General features: G+C 39.7%; 1 protein-coding gene across 3 annotated transcripts in view; it reads left to right on the top strand.

The window, feature by feature from the left end:
* CTNND2 (catenin delta 2) overlaps nucleotides 1-20,566 on the top strand; it is a 496,550-nt gene that overhangs the window by 452,627 nt on the left and 23,357 nt on the right. For all 3 annotated transcript variants that reach the window (XM_061994768.1, XM_061994770.1, XM_061994769.1), the window contains 2 exons: nucleotides 6,865-7,075; nucleotides 10,355-10,439. In XM_061994768.1, the coding sequence (XP_061850752.1) occupies nucleotides 6,865-7,075; nucleotides 10,355-10,439 (296 nt within the window). The remainder of the gene's footprint in view (nucleotides 1-6,864; nucleotides 7,076-10,354; nucleotides 10,440-20,566) is intronic.

Genomic DNA, 20,566 nt, shown 5'->3' with positions numbered 1-20,566 from the left:
TAGGAACACTGATTAATCATAACATTAATTAAATGACTATATTTTTTAAAATTCAGCCTTCCCAAAGCTCTATTCTCTGCAGGGAACCAGGGAGGGGATAGCAAGGGACTAAAACCAGCTCCAGTAATCAGAAAACGTAGCCTGCGGCAATTAAACTGAGGAATCGCTTCCCTTTGCAGAATCTTTTTTACCTTGGGCTATTGGAAAGATGAAAGGAAAGATGACAGTGCAGTCTGAACGAGAAATAAATCTGTTGATGTGTAAAGGAGACAATTAATTAGATGTATTTGCACTACCTGTGTGAGTAGGTAGTCAAACAGCTCCTTTCCATACCCCTTCTAGTTTTTGTACTTGGCAAGAAATATGAACCAAGTTAATTAAAAAGGAAATGTTTTGAATGATTACCCACATGAACTCCGTCCATTCTGGATACAAAACCCAAGCATGCAAGATCAATTTCCTAGATCCGGGAACAATGAAGCCTGGGCATGTCATTTTTGTTCTCATCCAACCTACCAAAGCTGAGAGAGACAACCAAAGTCACCACCTACCCAAATCCCTTTTTTTCTGGCCAGAGGAGGGTGACCAAAAGAAAAGCAGTAATATCTGTGGGGTTTTGAGAGTTTACCAGAAAAAATGCTGCTCCCTCCTCTACTGAGAGTGACAAATAGAAGCTTATTGATGGAGATTTTTCTTCTTCTGTGGACCTAATAGTTGTTTGTCATATCAAGTCAACAGCTAATTAAGCAGGTCAAACTGAACTTGAACTGACTTATAGTCCCAGTGTGGGTGAGACAGTCGACAAATTGATGGTTACATGTCATGTCTAATTCATCTTGCAAAACCAGGTTGCAAGTCAGAGAATGCACTGGGTTAGGCTGCCTGTGTTTGATGGTTCATTTGCCTCTCCAGCATGAGAGGGGGATAGAGTTTGCTCAGCTGATACATGACTTAACTTTCAAAATAGAAGCCATCCAATATGCTGGCTGAGAGCTGCTGTTAAGAAACAGAAATTGCATTTGGTTGTGGTACCCATAAATCCATTTCTGTACAAATTTTCTGGCTGTTCTTCTGCAAACATCTACTCTCCCAAAAGAGAGTTAGTTTCTCCAGAAATCCAGTTTTCTGTGGCAGCGTGCAGCCCATGACAACTGCCAAAAAGACAGCAGCAGAGATGAAAGAAGCAGAGATGTACAGCAGGGGCTTGATGTACTGCTCTGGTTTTGGCATTTGCTCCGGTGGAGCCAGCTGAAGTGCTTCTGCATGCAAAATGTAGACACGGATCTAGCCTTTAAAGCACACGTTGGGACAGATCTGCTGTGTGAATTAGCAGCTTATGGCCAGCTAAAGAGCCCTTTAAAAAGTTCTTTAATCTCTAGGTTTTAAGACAACTGCTACTATAAAGCCTGAATGCCTGCAGTCTTGGTGTGTGTGAGAAACACAGAAGATGGAGACGTTCCATTGGGAAAGGAGTAAAAGTAGTATTAGGAGTAACAGGAGATTAAGCAGATAGTTGTCTATGGAATTGAGATATACAAGAGAGACAACACAAGTAGTACAAGAGCAGTTGCTTTCAAACACACTGGTATTTTCAAGTCTAAAATCTGTGCTTGTAAGCTAGCTAAAATTTCCTTTATTTCAGAACATTAAAGAGCAGGAGCATCGAGGGGGGTCATGGGCACACAGGGCTGTGACAAAAACAGGATCTAGCTGAGCATCAGAGGGTCTTTAAAGCAATATGAGGAAAGAATGGGAAAGCTTGGCAGTCAAGGCAGATGCAGAGATACATGCTTAAGTATCAGGTACGCAGAATATGGGAAAGGAACACGAAAGCTTATCAGAAGACCTGAAGGGCTGATGGGCTACAGCTCAAGGAAGAAAAAATATCGATCATGTAATAGAAGGGAGAGGGGACAGCCCTGGGAAGGTGAGTTGAAAGCAAGAAAAGTGATCAGCTAGAGGGAGGTGGGAAGCACGTGACATGGAAGTGTTACGTTTCTGGAAGCTAAAGGAAGAATGTAGCTGGGTTAAAATACTGCTACAGGAAAGAGAATCCATGAAAGATCATGGATCTGAGGGAGCAATTTGATGAAAAATGACGATTGCATTGCATTGAGTTGTAATTCCCAGTGGCACATTCCAGGTGGACATGCCAAAATGCTTCTCTTGTGTTTGTCCAGTGCTCCCAGCTCCTATACATATTGCTCTTCCACCCCCGTTATGGCTGTGCCCTTTGTCATTCCTAGTTCTCCTCCTGCCATACCTTTCTCTTGCAAAATATAGAACTGGCATCTTTAATCTTTTTTAAAAAGATGAAAGCTTCTGTATTGGTTACCCTTTCAGAGATTTGACTCTTTCACAGGCAAATCTCAATTGACGTTGCCAGCGCAGATACTGGTGGTTCACATACTTTCATCACTCTAGGAAAGTTTGAGGGTTTCTTCCCTGAAGCTGTAAAAGATGACTATTCGTGCTCCCTGTAGGGCTTTATATGCTATGCTACCTATGGCTGAATTGATTCTTGATTAAAAAGGTTTTAAGAAAAGGAAGCCAGTGAATGGCACATCACATACAATGCATCAGGGAGGTTATTGTTCCTCTCTGCTGTGGTTCATGCCGGATACCAATCTCACATCTTGAAACCTTGCTGCCTGTCATCAGAGGTGGTGGAAAAGTGAAAAGCGTGTATCATTTTTTCTGAAGGGAAGAGGGAATCTGAGGCCTCCACCTGATCTTTTGTTCTGCCTCAGCAGCCCTTAGCGATGTACACCTGGGTGCCTGGGGGCAAAGGAGGGCATGTGTGCGTAACGGGTTTTATTCTTTCCATCTTCTCCAAAAATAATTTCTCTCCACAGAGTCTTAGAATTTTTCAAATAAACCTGCAAGGAGGTGAAATCCAGCATTGTTCTCTAGCTCAAAGCACTCATTATCCCAACTTAATTGGTATGCTAGGCTTAATGTGAAGCAGCTAAAGCAAGTGGCTCCAGCCCACGAATTTTGAGGTGCTTACTCAAACCAGTCTAACCAGAAACATCACTCATTCTCTCACAAATGGTTGAGCTGAGATGATAAATTTTTGGCTGGGGATAATTGCAGTACTATAGTCCATTAACATCAGGTAGTGAAATGTCTCCATATACATTTATTCTGAAGTGCCAGAGATCACAAATGTTTATTCACATCCCTAACATAAGAAGTAAAAGGACTTGGGTACCTAAAAAACATTTTTGGCCAAACATTGAGAATGAGATTCAGATGTCTAAAGATAAACATGAAAGATTGTAGGGCATCTTACCTTATCTCCATCAGCTTTTCCAGAAATCTGTGTACTAACTGTGCAGACATCTCAAGTATCCAAAGGAATTTGCAACTTTGTTAGCCCCCTGTGTTTGGACACATGAATTGCCCCTTACATGCCTATAAATGGTCACATTTTTACCTCTGAATTCCAAACTGATCAAAACTCCTCTATTCTCTGTCACTTAGCAGAAGTGGTGGGGGCCGTGCTTTTTGGGTTTATGCTTTTCAGTCCTACTCATCAAGTGGGTTTTTTCCATCTTCCAGTACTGCTCTGTGCACAGCAATCTTAGGAACAAGAAGTTGGTCTGTCGTAATGAGCAGCGTCACAGACCATTGGCTAGCTATGGTCAGGGACAGTAGCCACTGCCACTGAGTTCCATAAATGTGCTCTGTCAACAGCTTAGATAATGTCAAACCAGAAGTCACCAGATAGAGGGGAGAGTTGCACATAAACTGTGGTGACTTATATTTCCTTCACATGGAATCAGTGACTATATGGAGTGGATTATGGGGTGGAGTGGATAGCAAGGTCACTGGCTCAGTGGCTGCAGTGGAAAGCTTGTCTGGAGGCAGTCATGTCATTCAGTGCTGAGTGAGAGGGCACAAAACTTTGTGGTGGCTGATGACCCTTACTTTAATATGTGCTGCTCTGTCTTCTGAAATAGGGTTCCTCTTTTATAATCCAACATTGCCACTTCAGGTAAATTATTTCTTGTTCTTGCCTCACACCTTTCTTGGTGCTCCCCAAAGCCTAAGGAGGCAGCATGTGCTCACAGGGAGGAGTGTCTCTCAAGCTCAGTACTGCAGATTTTCATGCTTTCCAAAATACTCCTTTGTCTCCTTCCATCTGCTGCCTTTGCTGCTGGCCCGACAGCTCTGGCATTACCATGCTTCATCTTCTTGGGTTTGCTTCCTCCTCTGTCCAACAAAAAAACCTACTTTTGACTCTTAAGACCCAGTCCAAGAGCATTTCTTCCCTCATAACCTATTTTGCCTTTAAAAATCAGGGTAGATTTTCTCCCTTGGGCATTATGGTAGCAGAAGAAAATCTTCCTACAAAACCAACAAACCTTTACCCTCTTAAATCACGTGGGATTCTCTGCTGCTCTAGTGCCTACAAAATACTTTGTACTATCTAGGCAGTCCAAGTCCAGATTTTGCTACATATTGTATTAAGTATAATCATGGTTCTGTGGGCTCTTACATACTCTCTTGCACCTCAGTGTGTACTATAAGTTTTCCAGTGTTCCAAATTTCCTTGTGCCCAGTGCTAAGAGACATAGTTTTTAGCTGTTTAATGGAATGATCACTATCATCTGGTTCCACCAGAGAACTGGGGATGGTGAGACACTCTGTTGCTCATTTAAGTGAGGCGCAAAAGGAAAAAGGAACATTGATCGGTTCTGGATGTGTATATAGAGTAAAGCAGAAAGTCTGACCTGATTTATTTGCTTGTGCTTACTTCTGGCCAGTGACAGACAGTGAATTAGAAGAGCAAAACTACAGCAAATCATGATTTATTTTATCTTTTTGATACCCAAGCTTAATTTACTGTACACTACAGACTGAAGTAATCATTGTAAGTGATAAGCAACTATTAATGTGTTCATGTTACATAGAATAAAGAGTAAGTAGCACTTCAGGCAGTTCTTGATCAGTGTTTCATGTGTGTAGAGGAAAAAAAAGGGTTTCAGTTTGCTCAAACCATTTCTAAATGAGAAAGTGATGTTAACATCTATACTACATGTAATATTGATACTATTACTGAGAAGCTAATAATGCAAATGACCAACTAAATATTAAGTGCAGAGGGATACAAATGTTTGGGGACCAGAACTGTATTTGTATTGCAGCACACCAGTGAGACTCAAATCCTCCTGCACATATTTTGTTGGTAATTATTCTTCTTATAATTACTTATAATAAATAGTAAGTAAAAACTAATGTTTTTAGTTGATGTAGAGTGAGTAGTTTGTAAGATCTCACATTACCACGAAAACTATTTAATAACCTTTGAAGTTCAGCATTTCAGTACAGAGCTTTTGACTTTTTTTTTATCTGTATTGTGAGTATTCTGCTCCAAATGACTGGCTGTATTTCTACCATAGCAGGCAAAATTGTGAGAAATAAAAGCAGCTTAATGTTTGACAGTTAAAAGATGTGATTTTCCTCTTACTTCTGCTTTCCAATATGGGCACACATAACTGAATTTATGAATTCAGAAATAGGGTTCTTAATAAGTACTCATAAATACTATTTGATCAGAAATTTTATAAGTTATCCAAAAAAATCTGATTAAATTACCATATTATATACAATAATCATACCTGATAATTTCATTCATAAAATGTGATCTAGATTTGATTACTAATTACATTTGTTTGCCCCAATTTTCCTGTCCTTTTCATCCTGCATGATATGCTCATGGTGATTGCTGCATGCAAATTCCCAGCACAGCTGCACTGAAGGTGTTCCAGAGTTGTTTGACTGACCTCAGCCACAACTTCATCAGGCCCTTAACCTCTCTGATCTTGTCTTGATTGTGTTGAAGGTCTGAGCAGCCATTTTACTGTAATAGTGACCATCTAGAACTGGTGTGAGGCTTCTTGTATATCTATGCTGGTGCTTACCCTGCCCTACATTCACATATATATCTATATATTTATGTTTATACTATATATATCTCTACCTAAATTCTCAGAAGCTGCTCTTGTGTTATTTTCACAAGCACAACAGGACTTTCAGGCATAATTTCTCAAAAAAAATAATCACCATTTTGGTTGGAAACAACCTTTAAGATCATCAAGTCCAACTGTAATCAACAGAATCTCTTTTCCATGTCTTCAGTTCAGTGTGACTATGTTAACAAATCATCGTGCCTTTCATTTTAGGAGATTATAAGTTCTAGAGGTTAGTGTTACACAAAGTTAACTCTGTGCTAAATACTAGACAGGAACAGATGTCAGAAAGGTTCCCTTTGTGGTCAGCACCGTGCTTAGAACTAAAGGATGTGTGGAAAAGGTGGTGTCCCGTCTGAGCAATAAAGTAAGAAACACTAAGAAACCTGGTTAAATGACTGCATATAGTACAGAGTTAACCTTGTACAACAAAACTGGTCACAAGTAATAACAATGTCGTTGGCTTTGCGTTCACTGTAGTGGTTTTAACAACTGATGCACATTTTATTTATAGTAACAAGTTATGAGTTGTGTGGTGGGAGATGAGGAATTGCCAAGTTGTGTGAGTTGTGGTATTCAGGTTAACTTTGTACATATACTTGGCCTTTACTATCATCATTTTATTCTCCTAAGGGCATGATGTAGCCATATCCAAAGTGTCCAACTAATGTAGTAAGGAAATATTAGCAGAGTCCCTAATGTGTGAAGTGCTTGAACATGCGAAAGTATGAACGTGGCTTGCTCCGAAAGAGAATCAGTAGCCAGTTAGATTACATGCAATGATGCAAGTGGTGCTAATAGTCTTGCGTGTTTTCCCTGTACTTCTTCTCAGTCACCCTTTATTGCTGTATCTTCTGAATTCTCCCTTCATTTTCTTTCAACAAAGGCAAGTATGCCATGAGGGATCTGGTCCACCGACTGCCAGGCGCTAACAACAGCAACAGCTCAGCGAGCAAGGCCATGTCTGATGACACCGTTACTGCCATTTGCTGCACTCTGCACGAAGTCATCACTAAAAACATGGAGAATGCCAAGGCCTTACGAGACGCAGGCGGCATTGAGAAACTGGTTGGCATATCTAAGAGTAAAGGAGACAAGTATGTTTTGCGAATCGCCTCGCACCTTTTTCTTAACATCTCCAGTAGTTATTTGCTAGTCCTGAATGTGTTTGCCTCCTCTATGCAGTCCTGAGTTGAATTCTGTAGTTCCCTCAGAAACCCTGTGGCCAGTGGGAAAGGTGACAAGAAACGGGCAATACCAATAGCAAAAGTCTCTGCTGTGGTTTAGTTTTGACATACCACGTGCAGTTTAGGGAAGAGTAATTAACTGCTGCCTCTAAGCAATTCCAGAAGATCCTGATAATCATTAGGGACCAGAGCTGTTGGATTGTACCCTGCAGAAAGGGTGACACGCAGGTGGAGGGAGATCCTGTGAAAGGAAGGGACCCCACCACAGTTCTGATACTGCTGCTCTTGTTCTGGGAGTGAAGAATGTAAAGTCACTGTCCCTCTTCACAGCACCCTTTTCCCTGCCACCAGCTGGCTGGTAAGGTGGGTGCATAGTAGAAAAATGGATCTGTGGATTTTCCTAACACCTTGCTTCTGAGAGAGCATTAGGGTACCTGCAGGCTGCTTTGAGAGGCACCAAAACATGCAAATGTCTTACCCATGACTGTGACATTTTCAGAGCAGCTAAGGTTTCATCTTGCCTGTTTTCCTGTGCACGCACTCTTCACAAAGAGTTCACTCTTGTCCTTCTTCTGCCTAAATGAAATAGCCTGGTTCTCATATTTGTCAGCCTGAAGTATGGTGCAATGGGACTATGGGAGTTTGAAAACAAAACACCTTCACTGTAGTATCCAAAACCCATCAGTCCACCTCCTCAGAGCTGTCATCGAGCAGCCTACGGCATCATCAGAGCTCTAAAAGAGCCCTACAAAGCCAGGCCACAAGCTGAAGGGAAGATTAATGCACCCTACATTTGATATGAGAACTTAGGTTTGCCTATGTGATCGGAGCATTGCCAATATAATTCAGTTGCATTTCTTTTCCTCTCTTGCCACCCTTTTCTTTTCATGCCAAATTCATTATTGAAACATTCACACATTCTAATTGTAATGGGTAAAAAGCAGTAGCCTAACAAAGCATATGATTCCAGTTGTGGGAGCTCCCCATGCTCTGCCAATTTATCTGCATTTTCATTTTTATTATTATGAAATCTGTTTAAATTTACATATTTTTTTCTAGATCAAAAGTACTGATATTACAAGCAGGTTCATATCCCATTTCTCTTAAGTTGAATGTGACTTTCCCCTGAAGAATGCATTTGTCTACCTATTCATGATCTGCTAGAGATTATTAAGCCTATTGACTCTGGAGTTTTCAAAGTGTCATGGCAGTTTTAGGAGGATCCAAGGGTGTAATTCTCTAAGCTAAGAAAGATGTATCTATGTTGAATGAAAGTGCTTAGCCCAGGCAGTGCTGAGTAATTCCAAAATGCCCTCCCAAATCATGATACATATCGCCTCTCTGAAGTACTGCTGAGCTGTGATCCTGTGTTATTATTGTTAGAAGTTACACAGTTCTAAAACAAGAAAACCTGTCAACTCACAGTGCTGCAAATGCCCCTCTTAAGTGAAAGTTCCATTTTTCAGCCTCCAGACATGTTACAGTATCGCACACTGTTGCTTTGCTTTGGTTTCTTACAGGTAATCCATTGTTTAAAAATGAGAATTGCTGGTTGTTGAACTGATAGGAAATTCTGGCATGCTCACTGTATTACAGTAAAAGCCTTCAGTATGAATTTACCTTGTCCATTACGAAGCATCTGCTTCTACAAGTGCAGGATACTATGGCTGTGCATCCTGGTGTGTGGCAGTGCCAGGAGCGTGGGGCTGGCCCTGCTTGCCTTTGGAGCATGCCCAGGGCTTGAGCGCTTTCCCTGTATGACAGCATGAGAGAATTGGTGTTCATTAAGGTCATATTGGCCAAGCCCATATTCCTATTTCTCCTCAGTACTTGCAGTATGGCTGGCACAGTTATTTTCCTGGTTACTCCACTACTAGCTATTACAGCTGGGAGTATAATAAAAAGAATTATGGTGTATCATATTCCTGTTTGTTTGTCCATTACCCACCTACTGCGATGCTCTGGGTGAGAAATGGAAGAAAAAGTTTGGGGGGAAAGAGCTAAATAAATTACTAGTAAAATACTGTGTAAGTGAATTGAATCACTTGTGTCATGAACATTGCTTTAGCAGCTTGAATGTCAGCCTGCCGGTGGTCCTTCTCAGAGGTCACAGGATGCTCCAGAGCTTGACCCCTGAGAAGACTTCCTGCCCATACCAGTAACATATGCTGCTGGTTTTCTGGTTTCTCTTTGGTTTTGCATTCCATATGCCTTTTCTGCATAAAACAAGAAACATCTTAATGGCTGCCCCAAACTCCCATCAATCCTCACTCCAGCCTTTGGGCTTCACAAGGTTTTCTTGTGCTCTACTGCTTTATGTGTATTATTGGTACAGCACAGAGTGTGCTTCCTCAGTGGGCTACCCAGTCCTTTTCTATTTGACCCTTCTTCACTGAGCTGGATACTCTGATATTGTTTTAAGTTCACTATCCCAAGGGGAATATATAACTCCAGCTGATTGTAACAGTAGTTTAGAGATTCTTTCAAAACCTTTCTGAAGAGAATGTCCATGTGAAGTAATATATGGTTCAACAGGACATGGCATTGCCATCATTAAAAGGCAATGGTGTGAGCAAGGTACAGGTCCTAATTTGGAATCCTAATTAAATTTGTCATGACTTTTTATAAGCAGTTGTATTTCTGCATCTTGTCTCTGCAACTCAAAAGCAGTGCTTATAACCCATCTGGAGTCTTTCTTCTGGCCACTGCTAAGAGGCACTTAATGCCTTGAGCGCACTGTCAGTTGAAATTGGAGTTGAAGTTTGGCAGCTTATACAGAAAGAAGCTCTGGCTCTAACTTCTTGTGCTTTAGTACAAAAGTTGTAGCCAGGCCATCTTAAATATGCTTAATAACAGTTGGGTCCTCAAAAATTTTGCCAATTGCTACCTCTCCCACTCCTCTTACTATGTGCTCGGCGTGAATCTTTATCCTGAGCGTGCTGAGGAACATACATTTTGCTCCTCACTGAATAATTAGTATTAAAGAAATGAGATGGATTGCCCTTGCTTAAAAACACGGTGGTCTCCAAGATGCCAACCAAAGATCATCACATTTGAAACACATTTTAATTGTGGGTTTAAATCCATAGCAATGCATTTGAAAGTTGGGATGGAATCTTGCACTTAACAGTCTCTTTCTCACTCTTTCTTTCTCTCTTTCTCTCCCTTTTTAATATATGTGTGTAACAGGCATTCGCCAAAAGTGGTGAAAGCAGCATCTCAGGTCCTCAATAGTATGTGGCAGTACAGAGACCTGAGAAGTCTCTACAAGAAGGTAAGGCTTGTGTTTTTTCTAGATTTATCATCTTTGCTTTGGTTACCCAAATTTGGGGGCTGAGAGACTTTAGACCAAAACATTTATGTGACTGGAAATTCACCTCGAGTTTAACATTTTGGATACTTTGAGTTATGAGGTTTTTTCCTCATTTCTACTTTTAACATGTAAATACCTTTTGAAAGCTTGTTGTGGGGGATGAAAAGGGGATGTGAATTTGATTTTTTCTAAAGATTTCATACAAAAAGTTCTGGATCTGGCAGCCCTAGAGAGCAAAGACTTGTGTTCATATAACAAACCTATGCAAGCTCTCCTACCATACCTTTCCTTCTTACACCTCCCCACCCTGTCCTCAGGAGACTACCAGATTTCCAGCCCTTCAGCTCCCAAATTTCCTCATGAGATTGTAAACAAGAGTATCTGAAGGAGTGTTGCTTAGGGACCAGTTGTTTGTGGAGCTGGGCTGAAACTTGATAGCTTCACTTCCAATCAGCTGGCCGACGGTAGCATCCTATACTTGGTTTACAGACAGTCTATGGAGTCTGCAGCATCATACTGTTCCCACAGGCCTGCTAACCTCTTAAAAATGAATTGCAACGCTGTAACGTGATCCTGTGAAGCAACATCCTATATGGCTTTTAAAACATAAGCCTCTACTTAGTAAATGACAACATTTTAATTCAGTCTTGCTGAATATTTCCGAATTACATTCCATGTGGGTATCAGCCTGCAGATGCAGTTCTGCATGATCTTCTCGCTACATGGAATTTCTCAAGTTACCTGACTGATGTTTGCATTTGTAATCTTAGCAAAGGAGCTGAGGCTTCGTGTGGCACAAAAGTTCAGGGCCTAGGTACGTCTGAGGCGTAAGATCAGTGAAGTAGGGAAGGTTGACAGTGATGTAGGCAGTGTTGTTTGCATTTTGCACAAGAAAAGAGCCTAGTCACGTAATATGTATGCACCAAATCTCAAACTGGCAGAAGCTGACCTTCCATTTGAAATGCTGTTCTTTTGCATGCCTCAGCCCTGCTTGTGTCAAGCCTGAGGAGTAAGGAAGATGATTATTGAGTCTCTCCCATTGTTCACTTCCAGTATTTTCAGTCATCCTTGGCAGCCCTAGGGATACCATATGTGAAGACGTTCCAAGTAACGAGCTGATACTCCACTGTCCCATTAAGAGGTGGGAACAAACATGAGCTAGAGTAGGCTTTTTGTGGCATAAGGCAGTAACACATTGGAAGTGTGCATAGCCTGACTTCTGTGCATGTGGGTGGCTGCACTGTAGAGGCTGAACTTTATTGCACCTACATCTCTTAGATTTTTGTTACAATGTCTGGCTCATTTCCAACCTCCTGCCTGTGTATATATATATATTTTTATATATTTATATATATATATGCTGTGATGGAAAAGCAGTTTCTGGGGTTGCTTCATGCATGAGGTAATCTATATGCTGTATGGCTTCTCAATATACTGCTACTTAAAGGACATTCTCTTGGCTGCCAATGTGAATGCCTGGTAATGTACTTACATACTAAGCATGCTTGGGTACTAAGTACCTTGCATGCTTAAAAGAATGTTTTCTGGAGAAACAAACTTGTGGCCTGGAAAATAGGACAGGCTAGCCTTTCAGATAGCTTCCAGGACATGGTAGACAGATTGTCTATATTCTGAGGAAGATTTCTATTAATCTATATATTCCTACAGGCTTCACAAAATCTTAAAATGAAGGTCAATCTTTGCTACATATAGGGATATTTATTACATACCATTACATATGCTGCTAAGACTTGTGTAGATATGGTTTCTTTTAATCAAAATGCTCATATAGTCAATTTAAAATATTCATGTTTGTTAAAGATAATCTTCCTAAAGTCATTTATAAAGCTTGCCTATGGTTGGCTGATTGTTCTGCTGGCTGGCTGAGTTTCACCACTGTTGGGGAAAACAATGCTTATGAGATTGGAGAATCAGAAAAGTTTGCATTATGCTAATACTTATTTATGTAATATCAAGATACGAGGTCAATGCAATCTTTATTTTGTCCCATTAAAATACACATAGCAGTGAAAATATGTGAACATACAGTTGCCAGTATAGTACCTTCAGCACTTTGCAGTATCTTTTTTGATATGCAGATAAATCCCATTGCATAACCATCAGCAATTTCTTCCTGTGTACTGAAGTATCTATACAATTACTTTCAAAGGACCGGCGGCCTACAGAGAGACACAATTTTGTGTTGTAACACAAGGAAATTGCAAGCATCACATCACATTGAAGAAAAATTGGCAGCACTTACCTTACTGTTTGAGAAACAGAGTAACCAAATAGTTTGAACTGTGGTACATTTTAGACCTAGGTGTTTGCAGTAAAGTAAGGGGAGGTATAAGGAATAGAAGTATGATTCTTTGTACTAACAGGGAAAGAAGACAATACATGTTTACTGCTGCTGCAGTAATAGTATATTTAGTCTCAATATGACTGTATCAGCAAAAACATGAAAGTCTCTTTCAGTTTTCTAATTTTTCTTAACGTTTACAGGAATTATTCCATAGATGGCAGAATATAAACTGCACTGGTGGAAGGTCCATCTGGAATTAGGGATCAGTGTGGTCACCTAACGACTTGCCATACCTGTGAAGAACCAAAAGCCAAGTAGTGCATAGGCACAAGTTTCCCACTTGCAGGACTCTGTGATAACCTCCTGGCTGTGAAGTGCAGGGTCAGAACCTTGTCCCTCACAGCAGGGCTGCCCTAAGCAGGATGCATGCAATGCTTCCTGTAAGCTCCAATCCTGTCATGGGTGAGCAAACTCTTCAGCTTTAGCCAAGCCTATAACATTAATATGCCTCAGTAGTGAAACCTAAATGAAGCAGCCTCTAAGGACACAGTCAAAATCAGTTGTTGCATAATAAACAGCTCAAATTTAACAAATGTCAGGTTGCCAGCTTCAGCTATGTTGCTTAAGAAGAATAGTAGCATGCACAAATTTAACTGTGATGTTCAGTACTGCCTGTTTCTCTGGGCCATTCAAAGGCAGAAACTGCAGCAGCAGTTGCTTCGACTCAGTTAACTTCATTCACAAAATCAAGCAATATACCCTGTCTCAAGGTCATGGTGTATCTGGCAAAGAATACAAACAGTATCTTGTGATTACACACATTTCTGAGGTCCCATCCGTCTTCCCTTTCCTAAAAAATCCCAAATTATCCCACAAGTCAGTGACATGAGAGACACAGAAAGTTAAATCTAGTAAGCCAACTAGAGATATGTCTCTGCAAAAAGTGTTTCAAGCTAGCCCACATGCTGTGTTTAAACAGAAAAGCAGAACAGGTGGACAGAAAAAGCCCTGCAAGCAATGTAGCTCTGACAGTCCAGAGGTCAGAGTTCTGGTACCCAGGAACTTCTCTGAAGTGGGATCATCCTGCTCCCAGTGAAATCAATGAGAAGGCCCCAAAAGCAAGAGCTAGAACTGTTGCAGACAGTTGAATTTTACTAGGGAGACAGGCAAACTAATCCACAGCATCGAGTGTGTCCTGACATTCCCAAGATCGCATAAAAAGTAATGATTGAAGGTTTGTGTGTTGCTTTTGTTTAGTTTACTGGAGCAGGAACATTGTGCCTATTTACTAATAGCTAACAAGATGCATTGCACTGTTTGAACTGTTTGTTTCTTTTCAGATAGGCTTTTATTCTCTAAAAGCACGTCAAGTGGAGACTATAACTTTTCTGGCTCAGCAGAGAGATGGATAGATTTGTAACTTCCCACAGCCTGAGCTGTGAGCTCAAAGAGGAGGGCCCATAAGCTTTGTTGTCTCAATTTCCACTTGGAATGCTCTGAAAGTCCACAGCACCTTATGCACTGCGTTTGCAGAGCTGTGTCACACTCTGTACCCTCCACTGACAGGTTCTATCCAGTTTACTGGGATTTCCAGTTCACAGCTGTCTTGTGACTTTCGTGGCACTTGTTAGGCTGGGCTGGCATGGAAAAGACACAGAAGTAAATAGTCACAGTTTACATCTGTGAGTGAGGTGACTGTTTACCATCCTTTGTAGGCTTGTGCCTAGAGGAAGAAAGAAGATTTTGTTCTCTTGTATGGCTAATTTGGCACAGTCCAGTAAGGAAACGACAAGTCCTAACACAATCCAACAAGGAAAAACTGTAAAGTGCTTCTGGTCCTAAAATTATGGGGGGAAAAAATAATGAGAGACTGAGAGGAAGCAATTAATTTAGTCTTGAAGTACAGAAGTTGCCAAACATGCCAGTAGTTTAACTTCATCATGGAAGAGTTCACAGGAAACACTGCTCAGTCTGCTGAGCAATAGCTGAAACAGAAATATAACAGAGAGAAACAAGGTTCAGATTCAGTCCCATGTAAACAGTGTTTAGGTTATTTTTGTGTGATTAGTTTCTAAATACTGCTTAAGCTTAGCAAGTAAAAAAGAGGTCATCATCACATTTTTTCATCAGCAGAAGTAGGTGAAATATTTTCTTGCAAAGAATGATTTTACTGTCATGTCCTTTTCAAACTTCTTTGTTCTCTACTAGTAAGACTTACATTCTCCTAAGTGATCATTTATCTGCCTCTGTTTTCCTGAGTAGGTTTTGAAATTCTTAAAATTGGACTTTCCAAAAAAGTGCTTAATGATCACAAAGTCCTTAGCCCCATGGGTGGGTCAGTGGCTCAGCACTTACTAAAACAAAACAGGTAGAGAAGCTATCCCACTTGTCCCTGTGCTTCACGCTAATGGTACTCCCCTTTTCTTCAAGCATCTTGGTAACCTGTACAATCAGCAGGAGAATTAAGTGCAGCTTACAGTCTCCAGCGAGGTCCAGTCCCATTTTTGTTTAGCCACCTCAGCAAGGTGAAAGAAAATACCACAGTGATTCTTTAAAGACGTCTATGTCCAAGTCAGGAGCACTGGACCCCACTCCAATCTCTAGGATGTTAACTGGTTGAAGATTTAAGGACACCTGGGGAAAATACGGATGTGACTGTAAGAGAGCAGATTTCCATTAGCTGGTAAACTCTTATCTATTTCAATATTAAAGAAAATAACCAACTAAACACAGATAGCTTGTTAAATTACATGAGGAAATTTGAGCAAAAGGGTTGTGCTAAATGAGCTTAACATGAAAGAAAATTTGTTAGCAAAGAGCAAGCTTTAATTACCATTAAAAATGTGTGATGTTTAAGAGCTGGAGGAACTGTCAGGAAGAATATGTTTTCCATTACTTGGTTTGCTTTGCCTAACCACTTAGGCTCCAACAAAATATGTTTACGTTCTGTCATTATGTTTGCATTTATTCTGTCTTCCAGTATATTATTAGAGATCACAATGAATTTCCAGAAATTCTGTTTCTTTCCCATTTATTACTGTAGGTTTCTGTTCTGCATGGAATAATAGAAATGTTTGTCCTGTTCACCTGCCGCGTGAATAAAAACGCAACCAATGATTCGAAAGCTGGGAGGCCGTTAAAGGCCGTCATCCTTCAGCTTGTAGTGTGCCATTTACCACAGGGATACTATTGTGATAGGCATTTCATGAAGGCAGAGTAGTCACTCTGAAGATGGCCTTGTCTGTCATTGGCTGAAAAAGATATTTAGAAGTGCCTGGAGCCTTAGAAGCAGTGAAGCCGGTCTGGATCTAGAAGAGATCTCTCTTTACTTGTGACTTTCAGAATAAGAAACTGATGACTCTATCAGAAGGTCCTTTATGGATAAATATTCCATGAAAATTGCCAGCAGTAAACTTCAAAACCCTAGTCGAGGAGTTTTAGAATCTAAAGTCCTTTCTTATGTAAAATACTCCTTTAAAATGTTAATTGCTTGACCGTATCACCTAGACTCTGAGAACATCATTTGGATTTTCTTCTGCTAAGGTTATCACAAGTCAGATGCCCCCACAAAAGATGCAAGTCTAGGTTAAATTTATCTAGTGAAAAGGTCTGTGCAGAACTTAAACCCTACATTAAGGCTTTAATTCCAAATCCAAAACATAATAGTTCCTCAAAAAAAAGTGGCTTGACTTGAAGGAAGTATTTATGTGCTGAAATTGTTCGTGAGCGTATGCATTTTGCAGTGCTGATCTTTCAGCGGGGCTTAAATTATTTCTATACAATTGGCAAGGCCTTTTCTCAGATTAATGTGTCACCTTTTCAGAAAAAGGATGGATTAACTTAAGGTAACCCCCCCCACACACTGTAATATAAAGCTAGATTATCATTATAGAGAAGGCATTGTCTAGAGCCCATTTTTATATTAACTATGAAAATGCAAGTACCTGATTGATAAATGATTGACTGATTGATTGATTTGTGGCAGTGGGCGGCCCCAAGCTTCAGTGTGACTGATGACAGAGGATTTTCACCAACCCACCACTCTGGGTCATGGCACGCTCAGCATACTCTCTCCCAGAGCCAAGAAACCAGAATCTATTCCCCAACACAGGTATTCTGGCTGTCAGCTGACCAGTGTTGAATTGTTCTGTTTCATGCATACTGAGATTTGTACCCCAAAGAGTTCTGCAGGAGACGTTTGAATCAAAATTAACAAAGTCTTGCTGGAGAATACCTCTGTAAACCACACAGATTCATTTACTGAACCCTGCAGGTTCTGTAGGGAAAGCATCTCGCTTCACTTGAGCAAGCAGTCCCCATTCCTTTCATCCTCACAGAGAAGGTCCACAGAGTATTGCTCTCTCTGAGGACAGCATATACCAGAGAGGGGGACAAGTACATTCTGTTCAGTTCCTTGACAAGCTTTCCAAGCATTTCTGTAACCTCTTTTTCGATTGTCTGAGCTTTTCAAACAGAAAGGATGGTTATTGATAAGCACTATGATGCAAACAGATTAAATTGATGGAGCACTTGGCTTTCTTTTCTGGCCCAATGGCATCTTTAAGGAAAAAGAAGCGACTGTGTATTTCAGTAAGGTGACCCCAGGTAAACTAGGATATCTATAGTAAGGCCAGCATGCCCAGGAGTCAATTAACTTCTTCAAATGCTAGTTTTCAACATCTCTATAAATAAGAACAAGGGGTATTTCCTTCAGACATAAGGACAGTTGATGAGAAATAGCACAACTGGACATTTATTTATTAGAGGCACTACTGAATTTCAGGTACAAAAATTCCATTTCCTTAACCAAGGTCTAGTCTTTTGTTCTCCTCCTAATACGTTTTTCATAATAAAACATGACTCTCTCATGTTATTTCAAGAATAAAATACCTTCTACATATGCACAATAGTCAAGTAAATCCATGGATAAACCTTTATATATCTACAGATGTCTGTATTATTTCTGATAAAATGTTTAGAGAAAATAGGAATGTTTTGCTGGTTTTGGGGTGGGGATTTTTCCTGCTAAGTTTGCTTGAAAGAGTGAATGAGATGATCTCATTTAAATACTTTAGACATAAACATATTTCAAGGTTAGGGTAAATCCCTTTAATCTTTAGCTAATGGGAATATGATATTGTTAATGCCCAGCATTTTATCATTTGATACATGACATTACTTTCTTTTTGCTAATGAGGAGCTAAGTACGTTCCTAAATTGATTTCAAATAGAGGAAATACAGACATTTTTGGTGGAATTAACATATTCAAGCCTTTTTAAAGCATTATCTGAATAATTTTAGAAGACCGAGATTCTATAACCAATATAGCAAAAAAAAAATTATAGTCTTCAAATGTATACTGTCTTTTGTTCTGTTTCAGTCTGTCTTGCATTAAACCACGTTATTCACATTTAAGTGAGCATTTTAAATGTAGCCCTTTATCAGATGGCAGTCCTGTTAAATACTTAATGACAAAATTGTCATTGGCTTCAGTACTGGTGGAAAAGTTGGCATTATTGATTTTTATGTGTGTGTTGAATCATTATTACTCCTACATTTTATGCTGTCTGTTAGTTTCCAGTGATCATGTAAGATAGGTTTGTCTATCCCAATGCAAATATGAAGTATTTCTTCATTAAAGCATGGACATATTTTCTGTTCTGCAGGCAATAGCACATAGTAGCTACAGAACAATGAATAATCTGTTAATCTTCTCACTTTCTTCCTTAGAGACATTAAAACTTCCTCAGTGAGGAATGATACAGCAGTCTGAAACTTCATTTTCCTATCTACCTTGATGCTACTTTTTTCAAACATAATTAACAGTAGGCAGCATCACTATACAGTATAAACTTATTGCATTTGTTTTCCCAGGAATTTTTCTTATAAGGATCATTCAAAACTTTGTCAAATAAATGTTCATATTTGTGGCTTTTTCATTGGCAGATGCCTATTTAAGTAATACCCAGTTTGTCTGTACGATAGGAATTGACATACCATGAGTAAACTCGTGAAGCCTAAAGAAGAAATTGTGCAAACAAATTGAGCTAAGCAATAAAGATAGAAACTTTGGCACATGCAGTTTCACAAGTATGGAAAAAAAAGATGTGTAAACTGTGCTTGATTTTTTAAAAAGGAAAAGGCAGGATGGAGGGGAGAGTGATTCCCAGCATTTGGCAGAACAGAAATGTGTTGTGTCTTCACCTGGCTGTTCTGAATCATTTGGCTTTCATTTTTAAGAAGGATAATTTAGGAGAAAAGTCCAAATTTCTGTCTAAGACTTTTGAAAACATGAAGTCAAACTGAATGTTATTTCAGTTTTATTTTAGTTGTCCCTCAGTTTGATGATGTTGTGATTTTCCTAGCTTATCCATCATGCCAAGTAACATTTTTGCCTCAGTTCCTTCTAACCCCCATTGAGCTTATTAACCGTATCAGACAATACTAGAAAGAGAAGGAATTTGTATTAGGTTATTTCAGGGGTTTTTTATATATTTTACATGGCCTAAAGATGTTAAAAAATCTTTTGGAATCCAAAATCCTAATGTTCTTACCCATATGACAATGGCAACACGTGATGAAGTATCAAAATCTGTGTTTCTACATCATTTGTTAGCGAGAGATGGTTTGAAATGTTCTGTGCTTCTGAATTCCAACATTTACAGTGTCATAGACTTAAGTAATTCTTATCATTTTACATGGTTAAATACTTTGTGATGCTGTTGACAAAGACCTATTTACCATGTAGTTTCACCTGCTATTCCTGTAGCCATGTTTCAGTTCTCTCAGTATTTATATGTTTCTTTCTAAAACATTTTCAGTGTTTTCGAAGGGATTTAAAATATTTACTGTAATCTAAGATACAATCTGTGCTGAACTGAAGATCCAATACTGACAATAGTATTTTCATGAAAATAGTCCTGAGAAGCTGAAGCCAGACCATGCCCATCCCTAAATTATTTTGGCATGGGCTTTTTTACTGAGTGGTGTCAAAAAAATACCAGATAGGATAACTAAGCACAATTCAAGCCACACTAATGACTTTTTATTTTGCACTCCCTGCAAAGATTTGTATGTCTGTGTGACAACATGGCTGCATTTCTGCTGGTAAATTCTGTATGTGCATAGATGTATGCACAAACTGGGGGAGGGAGTGCATGAAAACTTACAGCATGTACCTAGAAGATGCTGCCTTTAAGCATGATGTCTGAGCGAAGAGAACTTGTGAATGCATCAAGGAATAAACCTGAACTGTTTGAGCTATGAGCTTTGAAAGTATCTGCAGCTGTGCTTGACTGATGCTTTTCCCATGAGAGCCTTAAAGGCATACACTGCTTTGCTTTAACATTGAGCATTGTAGCAAGTGGTAATTCAACAACCAATCTTAGCAGTGATTCTTACAAATTATCAATAAAAGGTGCGTGGAAGCTGCCACCATTCTCATCCAAAACCTGCTAGCCTTAAGATGTGATAAACATGTGTTTGTCCAAACAGTTCTCTAGGATGTGCCATAAATATATGGGATGCTAAAGTATCCTGAGCATTAATAATGGGTCTTGTGGTAAGCTCTAGCTGACATGTGGGAAAAACTAGGTATTTTTCACTTGAAAACCCAAGTCCACTTTAAGGTCGCAAAGCACAGATTTAGAAGAGGGAAAATCAATCTCATAGTTGTGGAAAGTCAGTCTCTAAAGTAGCCCACCCTTTGAACTTCTCTGAAGAAAATTTAAAATGCAAGCCAGGAGTCAGTATCTTTGACTGGGAGCCTTCTTTCTGAAGGGA

Source organism: Colius striatus, chromosome 4, assembly GCF_028858725.1.
Source record: "Colius striatus isolate bColStr4 chromosome 4, bColStr4.1.hap1, whole genome shotgun sequence".
Taxonomy (NCBI): domain Eukaryota; kingdom Metazoa; phylum Chordata; class Aves; order Coliiformes; family Coliidae; genus Colius; species Colius striatus.
The sequence above is the reverse complement of the archived record's forward strand: the minus strand, read 5'-3'. Positions and strand labels throughout refer to the sequence as shown.